Consider the following 24,066-nt stretch of genomic DNA (forward strand, 5'->3'; position numbering starts at 1 on the left):
CAAGTGTATAACTAATTGTATGATTTGGATGGAGAATACACCTCCATGTGTAGAGCATGTAGTTACTCAAGATTTATAAGCCTTTACTAAAACCCTATTATCTTTATATTCTTTATATAATAATTTATTCTCCTTCATAAAATTTATGTAATAAGCAATAAAAGTTTGGGATAATTACATAATAACACAAATTTATGTAAAATGTACTTAGTGTTTTATCTAATTGTTAAAAGATCTTTTTATTCATAAGTTAAAATTTTACTTTGAAAAATATAAATAAATAAAAAATTCAACTTATTCATGCAAAAAATATATATATAATGAATCAATTTTTTTTGGTTGGTTTTTTAAAATCAAATAATATACACATAAATTGATTTGATATCAGGTAATATATGTGTGTAGATAGATTAGAGTGCACATGTATAATGTCTACATAAATTGTGCCCCTAGAGTCCGTCACTAATGTCTTAGTTTGTTGTAATTAATAATAAAAATAATGTGAGCAGTGGGCTAACATGAAAGTGATATTACTCTAATAACATTTTATCGCCTTGAAAAAAGATGATGAATTGTTCAAAAAGTTATATTCTTAGCACGCTCAATAAAATTAATAGGAGAGGCGTGATTATGCAAAATCCTGATTCTGCCACTTATGTCATAACTCATTATGATTAATATATAATAAAAGTAATGTAAGTGATGAACTAACATAAAAGTAATATTTTTTTAATAACATTTTATCACCAGAACAAAACAAGGTGAATTGTTCAAAAACTTATATTTTTAACATGCTCAATAAATTTAAATGGAGAGTCGCGATGATCATGCAAAATAAGCACTGCTTTAATCTACATACATGATATCATCATCCACCCACTACCTTTGCTTTCTTTTTTTCTTGGGGTACAATGGATAAAATTTCATTACTTTAATGAAAATGCCTATCCTTAGTCTCTCTTTTTCTTTCTCTCCTTTTAAGGTAAAAAATTAAATATTTGTAAGGATAGAAAGCATCTCCCACACAAATAATATTTTTTTCTTTAGACAAATGTTATGTCCATAATATTTTTACAATATTTTCACAATAAATCACAAATGATTAGTTGTTATTGATTCAAATTTGAACTTAACACTAAAATTACTTTTTTACCCTAACAATAACAATCAGTAATAATCTACCACTTAAAATTTGTTGTAAAAATATTATAGACATATTTCTCTTACTTTTATTATTTTTCCTTTGAAGGGCAACAAAATTACCAGCCAAAGTATTAAAGAAGTTGCCAATGTTAAAAATTATGGGAAACAGTGAGGCAACGGTAACATTCAGTTTGGCAGTTCCTTAAGGGGCAGTTTTGGGAATTACGAAAAAAAGCTCAACGGAACTTTGTATAAATCAAAAAGCAGAGCAAGAGAGAGAGAGACAGAGTTTTAACTCTACACTCGCTCACAGAGAAAGACCTCAATTTAGTGGGCGGCAAAGTGCAATTTCTAGTCTCTCTTTCTACTGTGAAATCTTTCTCTCTCTCTCTCTCTAAACTTTCTTTTTCTTGAATCTCTTTCTTTTGCTTCCATCAATCCCATTGGTTTTTCTCTATCTGCTTTTTTACTTTCTTTGACTTTCTCTCCCTCCTTCTCTTTCTCTCTCATTGATTCATTAAGCAAAATTTTATTTTTTTCATTCATTTTGTGAATACCCCATTTGGATTTGGAGGCAAAAGGAGAGAGAGCTTTTGAAGTGGGTGTGAGCCATGGCAGCTCCAGCTCCAAAACCAGAAGAGATAAGCCACCCAGCAATGGACCAACTTCAAGGCTTGGAATACTGTATTGACTCAAACCCATCTTGGGGTATGGCCAAAGTTCATTCCTTTTCACCACCCCATTTCTTCAATCATTGATTTATTAATCTTTTTCAAAGTTCTAGACCTTTTTTTTTTGTGTGTTCCTTGTTTGTGACCCATTCTCATTTCTGCATGTGAAAACAGGGGAGGCAATAGCTTTGGGTTTCCAGCACTACATTTTGGCCTTAGGAACTGCTGTTATGATCCCATCATTCCTTGTTCCGCTCATGGGTGGCACTAATGTGAGCTAATCTCATCTATCTATATTGGATTGCATGTCATTTAAGTAAATCTACCATGAAGTTCCTAAAATCTTCAATATTCATTGTTAAGTAAGTATGTTATTTAGGTTTTTACCACCTAGTAAGTATTTAAAGAAAAATATTTAATAACATCAGTTTGGCACCTATTTGAGTTATTGAAGACTTGAAAAAAAAAAAAAAAAAAAAATCAAAACTACCCATTTACAAATGATTAATCATTTTCATTGACCTTGATATCTCAAAAAAATTTCCCATGATAGGAATTTTGAGAACTAAGTATGTTCTATGATTTTTTTTTATTCACTTGTTTTGAAGGAAATTATGATTTTTAATGTTTCTTAATTTTATGATAAACTAAAATATGCTCCAAGGTTGTTTTTTAATGTTTGTCCAATTGATTGTTCAGGGTGACAAAGTGAGGGTGGTACAGACTCTACTCTTTGTTGAAGGGGTTAACACACTAATACAAACGCTGTTTGGGACTCGATTGCCAACCGTGATTGGAGGGTCTTATGCATTCATGGTCCCCATTATTTCTATCGTTCACGACTCGTCCTTGGCGAGTATTGATGATCCCCATCTGGTTAGTCCAATTTTTGTAACGTTTTTCAGCCCCTGCCTCTGTACCATTTCTGCTAAAGCTGTACTCACTATCTTGAAAAGACAAGTTCTTTCGGTGAATAATTGTGTGTCCCACCCACTTAACCCAATTGACTTTATCATATCAAACAATATCAAGGTAAGGGTATATTGGTTAATGACCTTAAACTAATCAAATGTGAGTCATGTCAATGTGTAAAGATCCAAGGTTGATAAAGCATGGACCAGTCAAATATTTTTTTCCCACATGACATGAATTTGTTATTGTAAATATTAACCTTATGCGCGTGTGTAATAGTTTGGATGACTAAGTTGGCGGGCCTAACGGCCCTGACTGTGTGTGTATGCGTTAATCCTAATTAATACTACCTTTAAATTATGAATTTGTCAAATAAAATAATTCCATGGCAACAAGGCGCAACAAGCTTCCAATTTACTTAGCTGCATTCCCTGTGTGGTCCTGTTTTAAAATAGATTTTGTCATAACAAATGCTAACTGATAACTAATTTGCTCATTAAAAATTATGGGAGTGATTTTTTTTTTTTTTTTTTTGAGGAAAACTATGGGACTGACTTGATTGTTGTTCCATAGAGCAAAAACTAATGCTCTTGTATATTTTTTTTTTTTTTTTTTCTAGAGATTTCTCAATACCATGAGGGCAGTCCAAGGTGCTCTGATAGTAGCATCAAGCATACAAATTATTCTGGGATTTAGTCAGCTGTGGGCCATCTGTTCCAGGTACAAATTTGATCCCAAATGAATTTTTGCTCTATTAGTCAAAAGCAACTAATTCCAGTATCATTTATTTCAAATATCAAACGTTAACATTAATTTTACATTTCAGGTTCTTCAGCCCTCTAGGAATGGTTCCAGTGATTGCACTAGTGGGTTTTGGTCTGTTTGATAGAGGCTTCCCTGTGGTATAGTTTAAAGAATATCACCGCGATTTTTCTTTTCAATCCTTTATATTGAACATGCTGTATATATCACCCATTATGTTACTTGTACTGCTTCTCATTGATTCATTGAACTTGTATTAGGTTGGACGTTGCGTGGAAATCGGCATTCCCATGTTTATCCTATTTATAGTCTTCTCCCAGGTACTGCTTCTATTAGTTCTTTTTTAATCAGATTCATGTATAAAATTGTGCTAACACATTTGATACCATCTTGTTCGAAAAAATTAGAGAAGCCAGATTAAAGTAACTTTCCATATCGAGTTATTCATGGTGATTTTTAGGAGCAACTTCTACATAGAATTATAGTTTGTTAGAGATTATTCTATGAAATGAATTTAGAACCTAAAATGGAGTCAGTGGCCTCTTGGATTCACGTCTATTGACGATGACATAAAGTTAGAAAGCTATGTTAAATCAGCAATTTTGGGAAGTAATCAATAAATTTTTACTATATTTTCCAAGTAAACAAAATTCACATTTTTATATCAGCTCCAGAAACTTAATTTTTTCCAATTGAGTTTAATTCTTTGTGGTGTTAAGAGTCCAACAAACTCTTATATTTAGAAAGATCTTAGGCAAGTTATCTTAATTATACTATAGTTGAACAACGACACATTCTCTACAGCTAGTTATTCAAATGGATGATATAAAAAGGGAAGTCAGGTAATTGGAAAATGGTATATCCTAGGGAATTTCTCTTAATTCTTCTTGTATATTTTCAAAATGTGGTTTATCATGCGAAGTCTGCTTTCTTAGTTGCATAAAATAGATACTTGCTATATAGAAAGGCAATCTAATTATCATTATTCTTTTTCTTTTCTTTTCTTTTTTTGGTGTGCAGTACTTAAAAAACTTTCAGGCAAAGAAACTGCCAATACTGGAGCGGTTTGCTCTCCTCATATCAATCACTGTTATATGGGCATATGCACACCTCTTGACAGCCAGTGGCGCATACAGACATCGACCAGATTTAACACAAATTAACTGCCGAACTGACAAGGCGAATCTCATTTCTTCTGCTCCATGGTTGGTAGCTAAAGTAGTCCTTATCAGTTAAATATTAAAATCTAATAAACTAAAACACTTACTGAATGATGACTAAAAATATGCGCAAATTCCTGCTGAAAATTTAGGATAGTTTCTGAATGACCCTCAGGACTCAAATCAAGCAAATTCCTTATTGCCATGCTATGAGGAGTTATAGGGAAGTTACTGTTCTTAAGAACAAGAAAACTCCACCAAAAGAAAAGATGCAGTCCTCTTTGTTGGAAACTGCTGGTGCAGAAAATGGGTGGCATCCAAATGCTCTTGTGATTTTTTATTGAAAACCACTAAAAAGCGGCACCAAGCTAGAAAAGTTTGACTGCCGTCCTTCGTCATCTCACATGTGCACTGAAATGTAATATTATTAGGAGAATCTTTTGATTTCTGATTAGTCAAACACATTTTTTTTTCCAAACTTAGTAGAGATCGTGAAAAAATCAGATGAAATTTTTAGCAACTTCTTTTTTTACCATGAAATTGATTTTTGTCAGGATCAAGATCCCATACCCTCTTCAGTGGGGTGCTCCTACCTTTGATGCTGGTCATGCTTTTGGAATGATGGCTGCCACTCTAGTTTCGTTGATTGAGGTAATACTTTAAAATAAACTATAGAGTTGATGAAGGAGATCATTGTGGATCAGAGAAAGTAAAAACTATTGTTTTCTTGACAGTCAACGGGAGCTTACAAGGCTGCATCACGTCTAGCAAGCGCAACCCCACCTCCAGCTCATGTTCTTAGCCGTGGTATTGGCTGGCAGGGAATCGGGATTCTGCTGAGTGGACTCTTTGGAACTTTGACTGGTTCAACAGTCTCTGTGTAAGCATTAGTGCTTCTTGCTCTTAACTTTATCATTTGTTCACTGCAAGTAGACTAATTAATAATGGAAAACAACAGAGAAAATGTAGGACTTCTTGGAAGCACTCGCGTTGGAAGTCGCAGGGTTATCCAAATCTCAGCTGGTTTTATGATATTTTTCTCTATGTTAGGTAAGTGACTTATTATCACATATATTTACCTATATAAACTCACTTCTTAATGTCATTTTTAACTTGATTTCTTGATTCCTGCAGGAAAATTCGGTGCTTTGTTTGCGTCAATACCCTTCACTATATTTGCTGCTGTATATTGCGTTTTGTTTGGTCTTGTTGGTGAGTATCATTGACTTCACATTTTAATACCATTTTATGGCGTTTCTTTCTTGTCTCTTCTCCCTGCATATGATTGTTGATACATTTTTGTTTCCAGCTTCGGTGGGGCTGTCATTTTTGCAATTCACAAATATGAACTCGATGAGGAACCTGTTTATCACTGGTGTTGCCTTCTTCTTGGGTTTGTCTGTTCCAGAGTATTTTAGAGAATACACAGCCAAGGCTCTTCATGGTCCTGCTCATACCAGAGCTGGATGGGTAAGTTTGTCTTTTCATCAGTACTCAGGCTTGTATCCTACGTGGAAAGAGAAAAGCCTCTGTTGGCAACTTCATTGGACCCCCCGATAATTTGTTTGGAGTTGTAAGCAAAAACTACCATGAGTAATAACTGTCTATCTGAAAAATGACAGACTCTGTCTTGAAGATGCTGACAGCTTATGTGGACCCTGTTGTATGGTAAATAGCCTAAGATTTTCAAAATACCTTTTTACACATGATTGCGGAAATGAACTTTTTGCAATGACTTGACTCAGAATGTTTGAGCTTAGGCCGTATATTTAGGCTATTATACTCCTAATATCTTCTCCTATATATGCTTATAATGATTTTTTTTATTGTATTAAGTTGATAAATATGACAGCATATCACCATTTGCTTCTTCTCCACAATTATAGTTTGTATATTTTTGCATTAACTTTGGAGACCTTATTACCTTTTTCGGTTAAACTACTAATTTGGTCCTCCAATTATAAGGTAAAGTTTAATAGGTCCTTCAATTATTAATTGTGTCAATTTAGTCCTTCAACTATAAACTTCATTTGGAGGAAAAATTGAACCATACCCCTAATAGTTCAACTATCAACACACACACAAATATATATATATATATATATATTGCAATGTCTAGGGTATAGAGTAAGGTGCAAGACACTATGGACTATTAAATTCTTCCTATAAGAACAACTTCCTATACGAGCAACTTCCCTTACTTCGTGGTGGAAGAACTCTACATTAATTCTTAAAGCTGTATTCTGAGGGTGCTATAATCATTCACATTAACTCGTGTTTATTTGATGTGCAGTTCAATGATTTCCTTAATACCATCTTCTTCTCATCCCCAACTGTTGCATTGATTGTTGCAATTTTCTTGGACAACACACTTGACTACAAGGAAAGTGCCAGAGATAGAGGAATGCCATGGTGGGTTAAATTTCGGACATTTAAGGGGGACAGCCGTAATGAGGAGTTCTACACCCTCCCTTTCAATCTCAACCGTTTCTTCCCTCCAAATTGAAGTAATGCCATTAAAAAAAAAAAAAAAAAAAATGAAAGATGTTAGAGGAAAAGCATCATTTCCATATAAGGATTATATGATGATCACAATTACAGTGAAGAAGAGTAGTGAAACAAGGATCCATATGTTCTGAATTGCAGAGGAATGAATATGATCACAATTACAGCAAAGAAGAGTAGTGAAACAAGGATCCATATGTTCTGAATTGCAGAGGAATGAATGAAATCTTTGCTTTTCTCTTCCCTCTTTTTCATTGATTATATATATTTGAGTTGGATTTTTTTGGTATAATAATACAATAATGCTATTATATTTGCCCCTGAATTCAGTTTGATTCAACATAAAATTCACCTCATTTTTTGGTTTAGTTTTGAGAGATTTCAAGAATCGAGTCTGTATATTGTAAGGTGGAAGTGATAGTTTCAGCTCAATGTTCATGGAGGTGGTATAGATACAACATTTAATTAAATGACTATTAATCAAAAACATTTAATTAAATGACTTATACATGTTATCTTGGGAAACCTTCTCAGCCACCCATGGTCAAAGATTTAACAAAGAAAAAGGGGAAAAAAAAAAACGAATTTGGCTATATAAATTACAATTTTCAAAGGTTATTGAACAAATCGAATGGAGATTTTTACAATCTGTGAAGTCACTTGAAATACTCGACTATGTTGGACACAGATGAGAAAAATAACAAAGGATTTAAAGAGACTCAAACCAGTTATCAGCATGAGATGTGCTAACGAGCTTCTTTGCACATGCATTCTGGGCACCTAGGCTGACGATAAATGCTTCGACCAAAGCCCCTTGCACGCACCCTTTGACCTTCCTCAATCATCTTTTTCACTCTATCTTCAAAACCGTTCCACCCAATGGTGCTATTCTCTGACAAAATTGCTGCCAGCCTCTTCTTGTTAGGCCGCAAGGTAGGGGCGTGGCCATCACCATAATAAGTCCGAAACCCAGATACAAGGGATGAAAGTTGGCTTCCAGAGTCAGTAATGGCAAAGACATCAGCAGTTGCACATGCAATAAAGTCCAATGCAGCCAGCTGCATCCATACCAACTCTCTATTTTAGTAATGTAATCAAATTTAGTTGACAACTAAAGAATTACATGGTATTGAATCAAGGTCACTGTTCCTATCAGGTGAAGAAACCACAACTGTGAACCAAAGATGCAATTTGACAGTTTGCCCTGGAGATTTGGCTCTAAATGAACGTTTGATGATTTATGCATTTATAAGAACTAAAATATTGAGTAAGGAACATTCATTAAAATTGTTACCAGTCCAATAAACAGGCATCAATCTTATGCATAAGATTTGTTTGATTAATGCCATATGACATAAGGGAGGAATTTTGATTATTAATAACTCATATGAGATCACTTGTCAAATCAGGTCATGGTGTTAATTAAATACAAAATAGCATTCCACAACAATACGAATATGGTTTGAACGGCAAAATCTCCTTGGATTTAAGATATAGTTCAACATGTATTACTATTATGATTTGATTTACACCTTTGCTTTAAGCTAGTATTTAAATTTTAAATATTATTATCAGACCAGAGGATATGATAGACAGAGTGCACACAATTCTTAGGTATGCAATACATTTTTCAATTGCCGTTCAAGTCAAACAGTGAGAACTAGGCACTTGGCTCCTGTTTACTTCCCTAGGTTACACATTAACATAGAAGGCATATTTTATATATTCAAATTCTTCCTAGACTCTCAAGAGACAATTTCCCATACTTTTTGTATTTAACTTGTGTCCATTTTTTTTTCCAGAGAATTCTAGCTATTTACCTAACATCAGAACTAACCTGTCTTGAGTTGAATCAGCAAATGCTGCTCTTTTGACTGTTTGGATTTTAGCACTCTGATATTTGGCTAACACTCTTTTAGTTATGTATAAATGAAGGAATGCAAAATAGTATAAAATGCTTAAGACATCCCTCCTTAATCATGCAGTTTTCTGTTTGTTAGTTTTTAAAAACTGCTAAAAAAGAAGCAAGTGGAGCCTACATGAATTTTGTAACTGGTTTAAAACACCCACATCATGAATTCATAATCAAATGAATGTTGATAAGAAAAGAACTGTCAGATACCAGTGAGATTTAAATTAAAGTTTGATACATTTAGAAGTTAATGTGATATGTTACACTTAAAAAATGAAATTGATAACACTCATTTACCTGAGAAGAGAAATTTCTAAATTGTGCAAGTTCATCAGATGTGAGGAGACTCTCCTTTGTGACCAAGTTGGGATAGAGGCTGGTGAAGGGAAGCATCCTGGATTCTCCTCCATAGATATGGTGTCCTGCCAAATAAATGTAAGTTCCACGCTTAAAACCAAGTCCAGCTAGAACTAGTGCTGCTTCTTCTGGTGTCAATGGACATCTTCCCAACTTTCTCAACTTTGTAGGAGAAATAGGGCTGCAAACACCAATATTTTTAAGGGAGATAGATCAGTCAACTAAAACTTGCTCATCAAAAAACATTAGAGAAAACCATAACTTGATAAGCCTCAAGAAACTACCTTGAGTTCTTTAAGCGCTCAATAAGTAAAGGAAAATGGGTTTCTCTGTAGGCTTGAAGATCCTTTTTCTCATTTTCTCCACCCCCAAATTCACATAGGGAGTAGGCCACCATATCCACTTCAAATCTCAAGTGTAAAGCAAGGTATTTGGATGGGCCTCCAGAAGTATCCTGCTTGTTTGAGGAATTTTTGGGCACGAAGTTTCCAAGCAATTGCTTGTCCAACATTCTCCGGGCAGCATCATATTTTCTTATCCTTCTAACCAACAATGATCCAGTTTGTTGAATTTTTGGTACAAACTTCAAAGCATGGAAGTTGCATTTGCATCTTAGTTTCTGCAATACATTGAAGTATATTTAACTGGATTATAAAGGCATTGGGATCATGCACAAGAGTTATATGCCACTATATATATTATACAAATATGCAGAATTTTTCACACTTCTGAAAAGTATAGGACAAATTACTTTAAATCAACTACCAAACAAGTTCTCAAGAAGATATTATGATATTCAATAGGAACACAGGTAGGACATGCATTTTCTAGCTAGTAGCTTTCATTGCACAAATAACTATTTTTGTGAAATATTCAAATCATTAGGGGAATCATTTATAACCTGAAGATTAGAAGGCAACGGATCAAAGCCCAGTCGATTTCCAAATCCAAGAAAGTGAACAACTCCATTTTTTAAGAGAGGAGGAAGTACACTTTTAATGTAATCAACAGGCTTTGCCTCCTTCACAATATCTGCATCAGTAATCTGAAAAGGCAAGGTTAAAGCTTTAAGATATTGTTCTCGAAATGAGTGCAATTTATTCATCTAAAGTATCACACACAAATTACCAGGCTACCAAGTGCTTCAAAGTCAAGTGAACTCAGATGAGGAGGGAGATCCTTAACAATGTTGACATCATCCTTCAGGGTACTCATAAAATACTCCTCTTGATAAATATCACCAAACTGGCTGCACTTATGTCAAATTAAATGTGTGCATCAATAAATGAGGCATGTACATCGCAATTGAAAAAAAAAAAAAAGCACTAACTGTATCTAGGCATTAATTGAATCATAGAGGTCATGAAAAACCTATCAAGTAATCAACCAGAGATTCTTGAAATGGATGTACAATTCATCACGAGCAACATTTTCTTGTTCTTTGAATTGATATCATTCAAATGCTCAGAAGCTTAGTTTAAGCTAAATGATATCCATCTAAATATAATTTTATTTTTTGTAGATGGGGAAAAGAAATAAATTTTATATGAATACTTCTCAAGCCATCTGTGATAGTTATCAACCACATTGCATGCTTAAGATACTTATTTTTGGTGTGCACCTTAAGATGCAATGTTAACTTAACAGTTTATCGTATGAGATGCAATGGAGAAAAAACCAAAGATCCCAGGCATACTGGGCTTTCAAAGAGAAGAAAACTTTGGTTTTAACAAAAAATATTTTGCTGAAAGGATAGTGATAACTACAAGTCATGCCTGCTATGTGTTAGTTCAAGAACAAGAATTGCTAAACAAAGCAATGCTGGGTTTGGCATCCTACTCTTCTGTAGTTATAATAGCCAAAGTAATACTATGTAGTATGTACAGAGGTAAACAAGTAATAGAGAACTGTTATTCATATCTGAAACTATCTTTTTAGGATTTAGCTGAAGTAGAATGACATAATAAAATACCAAGACTGAACTGAGGATTTGTTCTATGAAAACTGAACACAAATCTGAAATTAGATAGCAGAACATTCACACATAACCAGAAATTCATGAAGCAAACCATATAACTAGAAAAAACTAGTTGTTTGTTTGGGTGATACCAACATTGACCTACAGAACTATGTCAATGCCATCCTGATGATGTGAAAAGTAACCAACTTAAAATTACTTTAAAAAATTTCAAAAATAATATCAGATATGATCTCAAACCTGGGATCCTTCCAAACATTGCTATAAAGAAATCTTGGAAGAACTAGAGTGGCATTAAGAAGAGATGCCACGGCAACAGCATTACAAATCTGTAAGCATTAACAATAACTTAGTCAGTTCCACTAGTGGAGGAGATAACTGAATAAAAGATCAGAAAAAAGGGACTATAAAAAATTCCTCCCAAACACACACCTGCAAAGAAACTAGAACTAGTTGATGAAAAAATGGAATCAAAATTGAAACACGTGAGACATTATTTAAATATGCTTCAATCACTTTTAGGTAGAAGTTATATACAATTCAAATTTTGTTTGGAAAATTAAGTATGCAATTAAATCTATATCAATGAGACAATAAGAATGGTCCAGTAGAGCCAAACACCTAGCCCCATGTTTATATAACACGATTTTTACATAAGCATCCTTAAGTTTCTGAAAACCCAAATTCTTCCGGATGTTCATTTCCATGGATACTCCTATATCAGATAATTAGATGAAAGAACTCAGAGCAAACCCATATCAGTTGCAAAAGAAATCATGATACTTGATAGTGACCCTATTAAATATACAAAACCTAGGACAAAGAGCTGTCTAACGTCACAAGCTTGGAGCTGTCCAAAGTATTTCTTTTCTCAGTAGATGGAATTTCAAGATTGTCCTAAGTAATTTCATTTTTCCTACTCCAAAATTTCATTAGGTTTCAGATTTTTTTTGTAGAAGGAAAACTATGACTCAAGGCAGCCAAGGTACTTACAGCAACTCGTTGTTGATTGAGACCACCATTTGCACTGATTAATATGTAGCCATTATTTTTGTCAAATTTCCCTGTCCAAAAGCATGACAAAGTTTAGAGTGATTTGCACAGTAAAGGATGCAAGTTCAACTGTAGTAACTGACTATCATTTGAAATGCATATTTCTCATGCATCGAACAAGGTTAAAGAAGAATCAAATACCCATATTCGTTGGAACTTTTCTGTCAGAGCATGGTTTCCATGCAGAGGCCTGCTGATATGGTTCCTCCAAGAACCTTGATGACTCTTGCTTAAACTCTTTCTAAAGCATAGTTAATGTCTCAGATATTTGCACACCTAATTTCATGAGCTAATCTGAAAATGTGTACCAAACATTAAAGTTATGAAGCTAACCTCAGCAAGAGCACTGGATGCTAAGTTTAGAAGCCGGTCATACATCACTGGTGATTTTTCTTCATTGATGTAGGCATCTCTATCTTCCTCCTTTGGAAAATACATGCCATTGGAATTAGATATATTAGTCAGCATGATTTAATAATATTTCCCTTATTCTAGAATTAATAATTCATTACAGTTTGCTCGTGTATTAGAGGAAAATCCTTGCCACATGACTAAAGAAACTCCACACACTAACTGATGCACATAAAGCAGACTTGGAATGCAAATTGCCCATGACCAGTAGCAGCTGAAATCCTGAGCCTGAAGAGTAAAAACACATATGCAAACACAATGTCCCAAGTCTTGCAGATAGAAAAAATGGACATGCATTTTTTTCATACCATATGCCAATGCAGACAGATCGCTTAACTACAACATTTCAGTAACAAAATATGTTCTAAAAAATGCTAAAATGCATCTATCTTGAGGATTCACCCATAGGTTGAAAAGATAGAAACAAAAGAATCAGACACTCAGTCATCCACAGCAGCAACAGACTATCAGTGAACCGGAGGATAAGATAACAAGAAGAAAATATGAAAGAAACTACCATATTAAGAATTGAACAAATAATATTGACTAAATTCTTGTTATTTAACTTCTTTTCAAACACTCAGTCACCTACACTTTCATTGCTACATTCTTGCCAATTTAACTTCTTTTCCTTGAGTTCCAAGTTACTAATTGACCAGCTCTTACCTAGGCAGCTAAATCAAGAATGGAACATAAAATATTGACTCAAGAAGCATTTCAAAAAGTGTTATACCTTGAGTCCAGTTGATTTTCTTTGGGCTAAGTGATGCTGAAAATTTCGCAAATCAAAAATGGACATCAAGAGAGAATCAATCAATAGAATAAAACCCATCAACCCCAACATGAAAGCAATCAATTTCACATGCTTTCTAAGCCACAAATTTTTCTTCCCCACATAAACTCCCTTAGAAGCATTATATTTTGCAGGATCATTCTTCCACCCATGAAGCAATACAGTTTTGGAATTCCAATGGTTATCACCCCATGAAATTCTCCTTCCAATAGAAGGATCACTACCAGGTAAAGTATCTGGGCATCTAAACTGATACTCTTTCATCCCTAAAAAAGAATAAGCCTTTGGGACACTTACTTCCCCTTAGACCATTATCTCTCAGCAAAGCTTCAAGTATTCAGAATTTTAACACAATACCACAACTACCATCTCATATTCCAACAAAATTTTGGCCAGTAAATTAAGCCTAAAACAGATAAACACCCTTAATACAACGATTTAAACATACTTATCAAGCCTGTGTCACCCTCCATTTCTCATTCTGAAACCGACCCACCAACCCATCAAACCATACAATCAGGAAAGTCCAGTGTTGGGTGGCAAATATTGATATGAAAGGGAAAACAAAGTTTATTTTTTGATAAATTAAGAACGTCCAAGAATTAATTCAAAGTGAAGCTAAGAAGTTGGTGACAAAGATGTACATAAACAGATGAGTGAAAACCAAGCGAGAAGCCAAAAAAAATACAATGGAACAGCTACTTGTCACCAACCAGAAAAAAAACGTTGGTTCTGTGCTTTCTGGGTTTCCATTGTCGAATCAAATGTATTACAACGAAAGGTTTTGAACACAAATATGAGAGTTTTTTGATTTGGTATTGGCGGGCCCTTTGAACCAACCGTATATTTATATTTAAGTTGGCTCTCGGTAGCACACACATTTTATTAATTTATTAAGCATATGCTAGAAAAAGAATTTTGAACTTTTTTCTTGCGATTGGTGTGGTGTAATATGTAATTTTCATATAGCTTTATTATAAATACAATTTTTATTATACACCAATTATAATGTATTGCTATAAAAAAATTATAGCGTACCAATTTAATAGTTGTGTGAAAAGTTTTGTGATTAGATCTTTTGTAATTAACCTTGTGATTGCAATTAGTTCAATTAGTAACTGACAATAAAAGATTTAAAGTTCAATCCTCGTCTATACTAAAAATCGATTGGTATCTTGGTCTAATGATAAAAAATTATTATCAGAAGCAGATACTATAAGTTGAAACTCTCTTTAAAAAAAAAAAAAGTAAAAAGTCAATATGACAATTTCTTATTGTAAGTTCCAGTTAGTTCAACCGGTAAAGTCTCTGGCAATTGAATAAAAGATTAGGAATTCAATCTCTTTAAAACAAACCGACTGATGTTTTTGTCGCATAATAAAGAACTATCATCAAGTTATAGGTTAAAAAAAAAAAAATCTTTTGTAACCCATCTGTGCTGCTTTAGATTAGGGTGAATTTTGCAATAAAGATTTATTTATTTAATCATTTAATGGATTCTGCTATTTCATTAAATTTTTTTTTCTTCTAATTTTAGACTAACGGATATTATTATATATGTTTTTAGATTTCTGAAAAATAAAATTTTATTATAAATTGACGGAAAGTTGAAAAACAAATGAAGAGGATTCTAACACATAAAAAAAAGTGATAAATAACTTTTCATTTTGAGCTTTTTGACCTTTGAATGCAATGGTTAAAAGATAATGTTAATTATTTCCTTGAATAATAGAATTAAGGTAAGATTGAGGATTTAAGATTGTATGTTATTCCAAAGAAAAATAACTTCTGCGCACTTTTTTTCTTCATAATTTGATTGTAACAAATAAAAATACAAAAAAAAAAAAAAATGCTAGTTAAATTACAACACTTTTGACATACTCAAATGTATGGAAAGTCCTAAATTAATTTAAATTCAAATTATTATAATTTTATAACTTATATTTTTTATATTTGTAGGGGTGATAGGCCCAGTAGTATATATCTATGTATATGTTGGACAAGGGCCCAATCCAAGGACGCCTGGTAGTCCAAGGACAGGTAATCGCTATTATGGAAGTCGGCATTAGTGAATAAAGAAAGGAGATTGGTCATGATGGTCCAAGAAGGTGGTCCGAGGAGGATTGCTTCCTCTGCTAAGCAAAGCAGAGATCAGAATGTGTGGTCTGCCATCCAGAAATAACGTTCCAAGAGATTCTATTGATAAGGATACGCATCATGAAAGCTCAGGACAAATGAAAGTTATGAAATATCTAAGAGAAAGATGCTACCACTGTATTGAATGTTCTGTAGCTAACTCTCTGGCCGCATTAATGAAGAAGTAATAACTGAACAGTAATTTTCAGCCTTACAGCTACTACCGAAGACTTCAGGAATGTGCTGATGGGACAAGGATCAACACCAGCAATCTAATCTACACATGAAGGGTGGAGATAAAAGGAGAAAGATAGTATAAAATAAAAAGAAGGCCTTGAGAAAAGGAATCAGAGAATTGAAAGAAAAATATTGTAGCAACAAGAACTGTACGTGCCTGTAATCAAATTCAAGATATATATACAAGAACTAATCTCTTCGGATTGTGCCGAGGACAATTTTCTTTAGATAAAACCAGTATATGTTTACTTTCTTGTTATCTGAATCCATTATCATTGTTACCCAACTCATTAAAGCCTAATTTTCTAACCTACTCTCTACAAATTCATCGTATTAGGCTCTTTAGACCTAGATCCTTTTACTCTTTGGGCTTAAGGACTAAAAACCTGCTCTTACAATATTTATATGGAAAAACTTTAGTGTGATCATATTATTGGAATATTTTTGAAAACTAAAGGTGACACGGTTTGCATTATACCAAATGTCTATTGAAATAATAAAAATGCAAAGGTTATAAATTTATCAAATTGATGTTAGAGGAAAGCTTGTTCAAAAACTTGGATTGCTTGTGTTGATACCCATTTTTGCGACACATTTCGTACAAGCCCGATTCAAATAAGCCCGACTTCCTTGTGGGCTCAATTCATGTATTATATTATATTTTATTCTTTTAAGCATGGTCCAAGCTCATGCGACTTATTAGGGAAATTGAGGAAGTATGGTTTGGAGGGTATGGGTTGGTTCCTTTCGGACCTTTTACATGAGCCCTACCCATGCGTGCTACCAAGTGGGTAAGGGACACTGGTAGCACTTCAGGCTCATGGAGGAGGTCTTGTATCCAAAATTTCCACCCCAAAACAGCTTTTATGCTCTGTGTGATTGTAGCCTAAAGTTTCTGCCCAAACCATTTTTTTCCTTTAAACATAGTTTGCTCCCATTGGCCAACTCCATCTGCTAGCCCTCACTTAGGTGACCCTGCCAATGGTTTGAAATTTCTGACCAAAGGCAACTAATTAAAGAAAACCCACTTTATTTCCAAAATCATGCTAAAAGCATACCAAACTCTTCCCTAAACAAAAGCAACCCAAGCCAAAACACCAAAATAGTATCATAGGGGATAAAAGCCTCTTCCACTACTCAAAAACCAGTCACTTAGAGCACCCCAAGTTCAATACAAAAGGCCCCAATCAGATTCAAAATAGAGGAGCAACATTCTACCTAGAGCCCTAAAACTTCAAAGCAAAAAACTCATTCAGCTATTCAACAATCTTACAATTTTGAAGTTTAGGGGTGGAAATATGGGTATAGGGGAACATTTCCTCTCTTCCTCACGATCTCCCTCAATTTCCTCTTCTGTGTGATTATGGGTCGAAGTTTCAGACTTGTTAAACTACGTTTTCCCTATAGAGCTGAAACTTGAGAGCAAAAACCCACTGAGCCAAGAGACATTCTCACAATTCTGAACCTTAGGAGTGGAAATATAGGTACAGGGGAATCTTCCCTCTCTTCCTCACGACCTTTTTCATTTTCTTTTTCAGTGTGACTGTGGGTCAAAGTTTCATACCTATTATGTTTTTATGCTTTTTCTGCACTTTCATTATTAGCATTTTGATTTTCTCTTGTCAAAGCACCATTAGCCTTTTGTTCATTATACATTTGGAATTTTGGGCTTGATTCTCCACAAATAAACACTTCTAAAGAACCCAAGGGGAGATTTGGGTCATTCTCGCATTTTCGGCCCTTGTCGCAAAAATGTCCCCGACAGCTTGTAAATCAAGTGGGGTCCTTTTTTAAGAAGGCATCAGATGGGTTATTAACAATAGAGATCATTATTCATCAAAAAATCTTGTAAGTCGTAGTTCAACTAGCACCTTTTTATCATTTTTAACAAAGTTGTCTAGTGATCACGTCCCCTTTTTTTAATTATCGAATTATCCCCCCAAAAAAAGGGACGTCTATTCTCATGCTTTCAATTCAAGAACCTTAGTGAGGGATGGGGGCATGATGTTGGTAAAGCTTGTGTTTGTTCAATTTAGATTAGAGTTAGAATTTTGAGATTCTCTCATTTATCTTACCAAGTTTCATTCAATTAAATTTAAAAGCTATTCTTATGAAATTTTCCTCTTAATTAAATTAGCTTACAATAATACAATAATGTGGTATTTCCTTCTCTCACAAAATAATAAATTTATCAATTAAATTTATAGTGGGATCTATTATTTATGTGAGAGGAGGAAATACCAAGGTTGTTAAGTCTTATTTATGTTGGCAATTTATAAGCAAAACATAAGTTTTAAGTGTCTTTAGAAGTTTATTTTTGAAGACAAAATTGCTGCAAAGTTCTGCAATTCAAAGTTCGAATCTGGAAATTTTAACCAATCGAGACTGAAGTTCGACCAATTGAAAATCATAGATAGAATCAATTTGCAAATTTTAAAGCCTAGCACATCATCCAATCTACTAGGGTTTTGTGCCATTTATTCTACACTATATAAGAGATTGTATTGGATCTAAAAGAGAGAGAGAGAGAGAGAGAGAGAGAGAGAGAGAGAGAGAGAGAGAGAGAGAGAGAGAGAGAGAGAGAGAGAGAGAGAGAGAGAGAGGTGCCTCTTATGCCTCTTATTCTGGATTTGGGATTTCTGTACCCAAAACTCTCTCATATCTTTTACTGGTGATATTCTTTGAAAAAACTCAAGATTCAGTGTTGTAGAAGCTGCATCCTTATTCTAGTCATCAAATGTGCTAAAGATCTAAATCTTCACTATGATTGAAGTGCATGAAGTCTGTGGGATTCAAAGTTCAGTTTGGTAATTGAAGTTAGATTTACTATGAATTGATATTCTTGACTGTAAATCTCCAACTTATAGTGAAACTGTTACCTTGGGATTGATTAGGTCAAGTCTCCTATGTTTTTACTTTGGAATAAGTTGTTTCATAAGGTTTCTTGGGTCATCATATCTTGTGTCATTTACATTTCCGTTGTATATGATATGCTCTATTAATTGTTTAACTTAAGGCTTTCATAATAAATCTAATTAACAATTTGGCCTTAAAACTGGTTAAATACTGTTTGTCTCAGGTGATGCGGGATAAATCAGATTCGCAGCTTCCGCATAATCAAACAATAGAAATATACAAGAAATAAGAACAGTTATACGACTCTACTCCGATCTATGAGTTAAGCCATGATCAAGGTTCAAGACAAAGAGAAGAGATAGAAGAGTGCTACAACAATTTTTTATGAAAATCTACCGGTTTCATTATAATAATCAATTTGATAATAATATGCTTCATTTTCCCAAGGTCCCTTTACACCCTTTTATAATAAAACCTCACCTGCCTTACGACTAGGATTCCTAATCAAACTAAGAAATATAATAAAGATAGAGATAAACCAGGAAAACAAATAAATCTAAATCCTAATTCAAATACAAATAAGACTCCTAAGTCAACTAGAAGACTAATAAGGGAAATAAATAAATTGGAAATCAATTAAAGATATGATCTCCTGCTTTCCAACTTCTACCTTTGAACTTCTCATAAAGATAGACATCATCCTTGTAATTTTCATTGATTTGGGTATGCTGCAGACTTCAACTTAATTACCATAAAATGTACCAGAATATCTTTTGCAGAATTTTTGCATGATTGGCAAATTAACCTTGAAGATGGAATGCAATCTTCTGGATATGCTGACCTCCTATTATTTCTCATTAATTTCTGCCATGGAATGCCATCAGTCCCTTGGTTCTCGCTAAGTACCAAATCTCCGGGGTTGTTGCTGCAGAATGCGTCATCCTCGTCAGATGTCCCTCCATCATCAGGGGTCTAAAACTAACAAAGGCTATACACTTCATGACCATAAATATTGAATAATTTCCAATGCCTAATTTTCCGAAGATCCAAACATTCTTGTCATTGTGTAAATAATAGCATTCTTGTTAAGGAGGTTCTTGGTTAAGAGGTTTTACTATTTTTCAAATATAAGCTCTTTGTGGCAATCTCTCATGTCCTACGTAAATGTTCCTTCAATCATTGCTAAAGGCCACGTTTTGGGCATCTCACGGCCTGTGGTTGCCTTAATATTTGTGCTTGTGCAAATTTGGTTGGGACAAAATTGTGCTTTCTTTGTGTCTTTTCTTCACCTTGAGATTCCAAGGATGATCCTTTTTCCTTTGTGTGTTTGGAACCTTTGGCTACACTGAAATCCTTTTTTTTTTTTTTTTTTAAATGTAAAAAACTAATTCTAACTTGAATGAAGTTTGTAATCTGAAAACGGTGGAATATTGTCATTCAAAAGCCCTCTTCAAGAGAGCTAGTGACCATCTAGGTGAATTGACAAAAGGCCATTTAAGCGCTGGTTTAAACTCAACACTGATGGATCTTCACTTGACAATCTCGGAATTGTAAGTGATGTAGGACTCCTAAAGAGACTTTCAAGAAGAATGAGTGAAGGGTTTCTTAGGCCATTGGAATAGTTACTAGTATTGTAGACTTGTAGTAGAGCTATGGGCGCTCTGAGATGGGCTTCTTAGTGCTTGATCTTGAAATTTGGTGGGAGTTAGTTAATTTGAATTGAGTGAATGCCTTAAAAGCAAACCTTAAAGAGGGTGTCTCTGTTTTATTAAAATGCTTCATATTGTTCATCAGATTATAATGTAAGCTAGATTAAAGTTATGAAATGAATGATATGGAATGCTTAAAGTCACAACAAAATATATATATATATATATATATATATATTTATATCTTTAAATTCATTTTTAAGTTTTATTTCAATTCTTGACTATTCTTTATTAATAAAAGTTGTAGTGGGCTTGTAAAGAAATGTTAATATTATTATTAGCTAGAATGCCTTTAACGTTTCCTTTTTCATTCACAATCGAATGGATGAAAAATGTTTTTAATATTTTATCGCCTTAGTATTTGTTTTCTTTCATATCTATATTAAAATGACAAAGAAACAGAAAAAAAAAAATGGAAATACAAAGCATGTTTTAGTCAAATAAAATTGTGGGATCATACAATTCTATGATCCCACTTTTGTCCAAACAAGCTAGTAGATCAGATTAAGATAGGTGGGAGGAGCATATGTTCATTTTCAATGGCTTATGTAAGATACTAAGATCACAATCCAAAACCAATCTTACCCAATTAATTTTGACATCCAAGAGGTCCAAACCTATGTAGGGTTTCTTCGTTGGGCTAAATGAACCTCAAGATGGGCTGATCTTGTTTCCTTTTAACTAGGTGTTTTCGGCCCAAAACAACCCATTTTTACACCTTATAGTCAGGCTCAAGTTTCATCATTGTTGCATTTTTCCTGTTTCGGTCCAGACCTTTCTTTCTATGTACTTTTTTTGCCGAGGTATCCAAAAAAAGAGAAAAACCACAACAGTGTCTCTGAATTCTAATGCTTTAAGGGGACAAATTCATGTTATCTTTCTTTTTTTTTTTTTAATCATCAAAAAATGTTATCCTGTTTTTTTTAATCAACCCCTTCTTTTTCCCTGACCATACAATAATCAATGGTGAGGTGACTAACATAGACTTTATTGTGTTAAAGGGATGGAATGTGAATAATAAAAAATACACAAAGCTTGTTTATGGTCAATGTCTTCTTTGGAGACTGAGAAAGGACAATGTTACTTTCATAATTTTCAAAGGGTGACCTTTGTGACCAACTTTTTCATATTTGTTTATCATTCTTTTTTCATTTTCCCCTTATGTCTTCATAACTAGGTTCACATAACCATTTCCATGGCTACCATTCGACCTTATTGGCAAATATACCATAACTATGAAATCCAACACCAATGAATGGATTCCAACAAAGATCTTTTTGCAAATGGAGCTGAAGCAGGCACTTTGTTACTATAGGATTACCACGCTCGCACTTTACTTTTGGTTTTTGGCCCTATATCCTTCCATTAAGCAAACTTTTAAGTCTCATTAGATATGCATTTATTTTAAGAGATTAAAATGTAAAGAAAAAGAGCCAAATTCATGCAGTGCGTCACACCAAGCTCACGTTGATCCCCAACCGTAGAATGTAGATTGCTTCGATCCACATATATTATAAAATATAAGCATATATATTGGATTATTATATGCCCTGCTCATTAATCATAGATTTCTTAAAAATTATTATTCAAATTAAAGAAGGCATTAATTATCAACTGAAAATTATTAGGTACTTTCGGAGTACTATAAATGCGTACTCTTTTCTCTCATATAAATGGTGGGTCCCACCATGAATTTAATTAGTGAAACCCACCATTTATATAAGAGGAGGGAGTACGCATTTATAGTTCTCTGGAAGTACACAATAATTTCTCCATTCTCAACAAATAATAACTATAATATAAAAAAGGCATTGCGGTGAAAACATGTTCAAACAAATTGCTGAGCCTGGTTACATAGGCTTATAATAAAGTGGGGAATTACAGTAGTTGAATCTATGTTTGAATTGTATGGTTTTAAAAATCAAATTGGTCAAAGAAATAGAAAATGCATCAATTTTAGTTTTATGTTGGACCAATTCCAAGTTTGATTTCATGTTCAACTGATTGAACCAACTGATCCAATTTAGTTTTTAAAGCGATGGTGCCAAGGTAGAATCAGTATCACGGCCTGCGTCCATGGATTTTGATGGGTCAATTCTGCCTTACATGGATGAGTAGCAATTACAAATAGTTGATCATTAATATTGATTGTTTTCCTCACATATCACATTGCAGACAAATTTTATCTCCCTAGATCATTATATTGAAAATGATGTATAAATCTTTAACAACTACTAATTTTGTATTCTTAATTCTGAATCACAGACTTTCTTTTACTTGTTTTTATTAAATTTCAAACACATTAATTGCAACTCATGACATATTTCTAATTAGAGCTAAAATGATGGTAACCTCAAATCAATAGACTTAATTGTCTAGTTCTTAGCTTACAACTCATAGTTTTTATTTTATTTTTAGGATGCTGTTAATGGGTGCTGTACAGCACCCGTTAATATGATAAAATTTAAAATAAACTATTCACGTTTTTTTAGGGATGTGAAAAAAACTGAATATGTATTAAATGTATGTCAGTTTAGATGGAGAAAGTCAAATCATTTTGTGATAAATAACAGTTGAAAAGTAAAACTTTGCCAGTTTCTTATGCAATGGGATTTGTGATATATCATAAATGAACCACAACTAGTTCATTAACCACAGCTGGTTCATTAACAGATACTGGCCGGCACCTGTTAACAAAGTCCTAATTTTTATATTCAATAGTTACGACTTACTATAAGAGGAGGGACTTAAAAGAAGGGGAGTTATAAGGTTCTCATAACCAATCATACCAATTATTGGGCTAGAAAAACCCATAAATTAGTTGAGGTTTTTTCATATGATAATTTTAATGCTTGATGTGCAATAGAATCAATGGAACCGACCTTTTTTTTTCCCGAGCAGATTGATTGATTGAACCGAATTAAACAATCCATTTTAAAAGCTATTGACTTCTTGTCATGGTGACATGAACTTAATGCAACAACTAACATAATAAATTTTGCTTTGTTCTATACTATATTCATTACTTCTTTATAGCTTCAACTCCCTTGCTTTTTAAGTAAGCACCAACTATTATGTTATGTGCATTATTCCCTACAATTTGTCCTCAAACAAAACTTTCTTTATCTTTATAATTTTTTTTTCTCCTTTTAAGATTATGAACCAAAACTATTCGCAGAACCATTCTTTTTTATTTGCTCTCTCCAATAACAAGTCTACCATGAGCAACTAGCCACCCAAAATTGACTACTCTTTTGAGTTGATGCTCAATATTTTGATAATTGGCAAAATTTATATATTATTTTATTAGCGTTGCATCTTATACCTAATTATATTCAATCATTTGGTTGGATTGACCAATACGTTAAAATACAAACAATGCTATCTTTTTTTAAAGGTAAGTAAATTTAGCCATGTCATCTCTGATCAATATAAATGCATTGTTAAATTTATTTGAAAAGCTTATGTCAC

The 24,066-nt window shown here is 33.6% G+C and overlaps 2 protein-coding genes across 2 annotated transcripts; one reads left to right on the forward strand and one right to left on the reverse strand.

Annotated features, from left to right (window-relative positions):
* Window positions 1–1,428: 1,428 nt before the first annotated feature.
* Window positions 1,429–7,478, forward strand: LOC126726227 (nucleobase-ascorbate transporter 2). Its single transcript, XM_050431439.1, has 13 exons — window positions 1,429–1,851; window positions 1,989–2,086; window positions 2,514–2,690; window positions 3,346–3,446; window positions 3,553–3,628; window positions 3,749–3,808; window positions 4,509–4,693; window positions 5,203–5,299; window positions 5,383–5,528; window positions 5,607–5,698; window positions 5,783–5,860; window positions 5,958–6,118; window positions 6,942–7,478. The coding sequence occupies exons 1-13, from the start codon at window positions 1,755–1,757 to the stop codon at window positions 7,152–7,154; spliced, it is 1,581 nt and encodes a 526-aa protein (XP_050287396.1). The 5' UTR covers window positions 1,429–1,754; the 3' UTR covers window positions 7,155–7,478.
* A 119-nt stretch (window positions 7,479–7,597) lies between these two features.
* LOC126726226 (O-fucosyltransferase 8) lies at window positions 7,598–14,192 on the reverse strand. Its single transcript, XM_050431436.1, has 10 exons — window positions 13,598–14,192; window positions 12,787–12,876; window positions 12,595–12,694; window positions 12,394–12,464; window positions 11,641–11,729; window positions 10,551–10,671; window positions 10,324–10,467; window positions 9,707–10,041; window positions 9,363–9,603; window positions 7,598–8,211 (listed from the first exon to the last, which is right to left on the reverse strand). The coding sequence occupies exons 1-10, from the start codon at window positions 13,919–13,921 to the stop codon at window positions 7,900–7,902; spliced, it is 1,827 nt and encodes a 608-aa protein (XP_050287393.1). The 5' UTR covers window positions 13,922–14,192; the 3' UTR covers window positions 7,598–7,899.
* Window positions 14,193–24,066: the final 9,874 nt, after the last annotated feature.

The sequence above is a fragment of the Quercus robur genome, chromosome 5, assembly GCF_932294415.1.
Source record: "Quercus robur chromosome 5, dhQueRobu3.1, whole genome shotgun sequence".
NCBI classification, from domain to species: Eukaryota; Viridiplantae; Streptophyta; class Magnoliopsida; order Fagales; family Fagaceae; genus Quercus; species Quercus robur.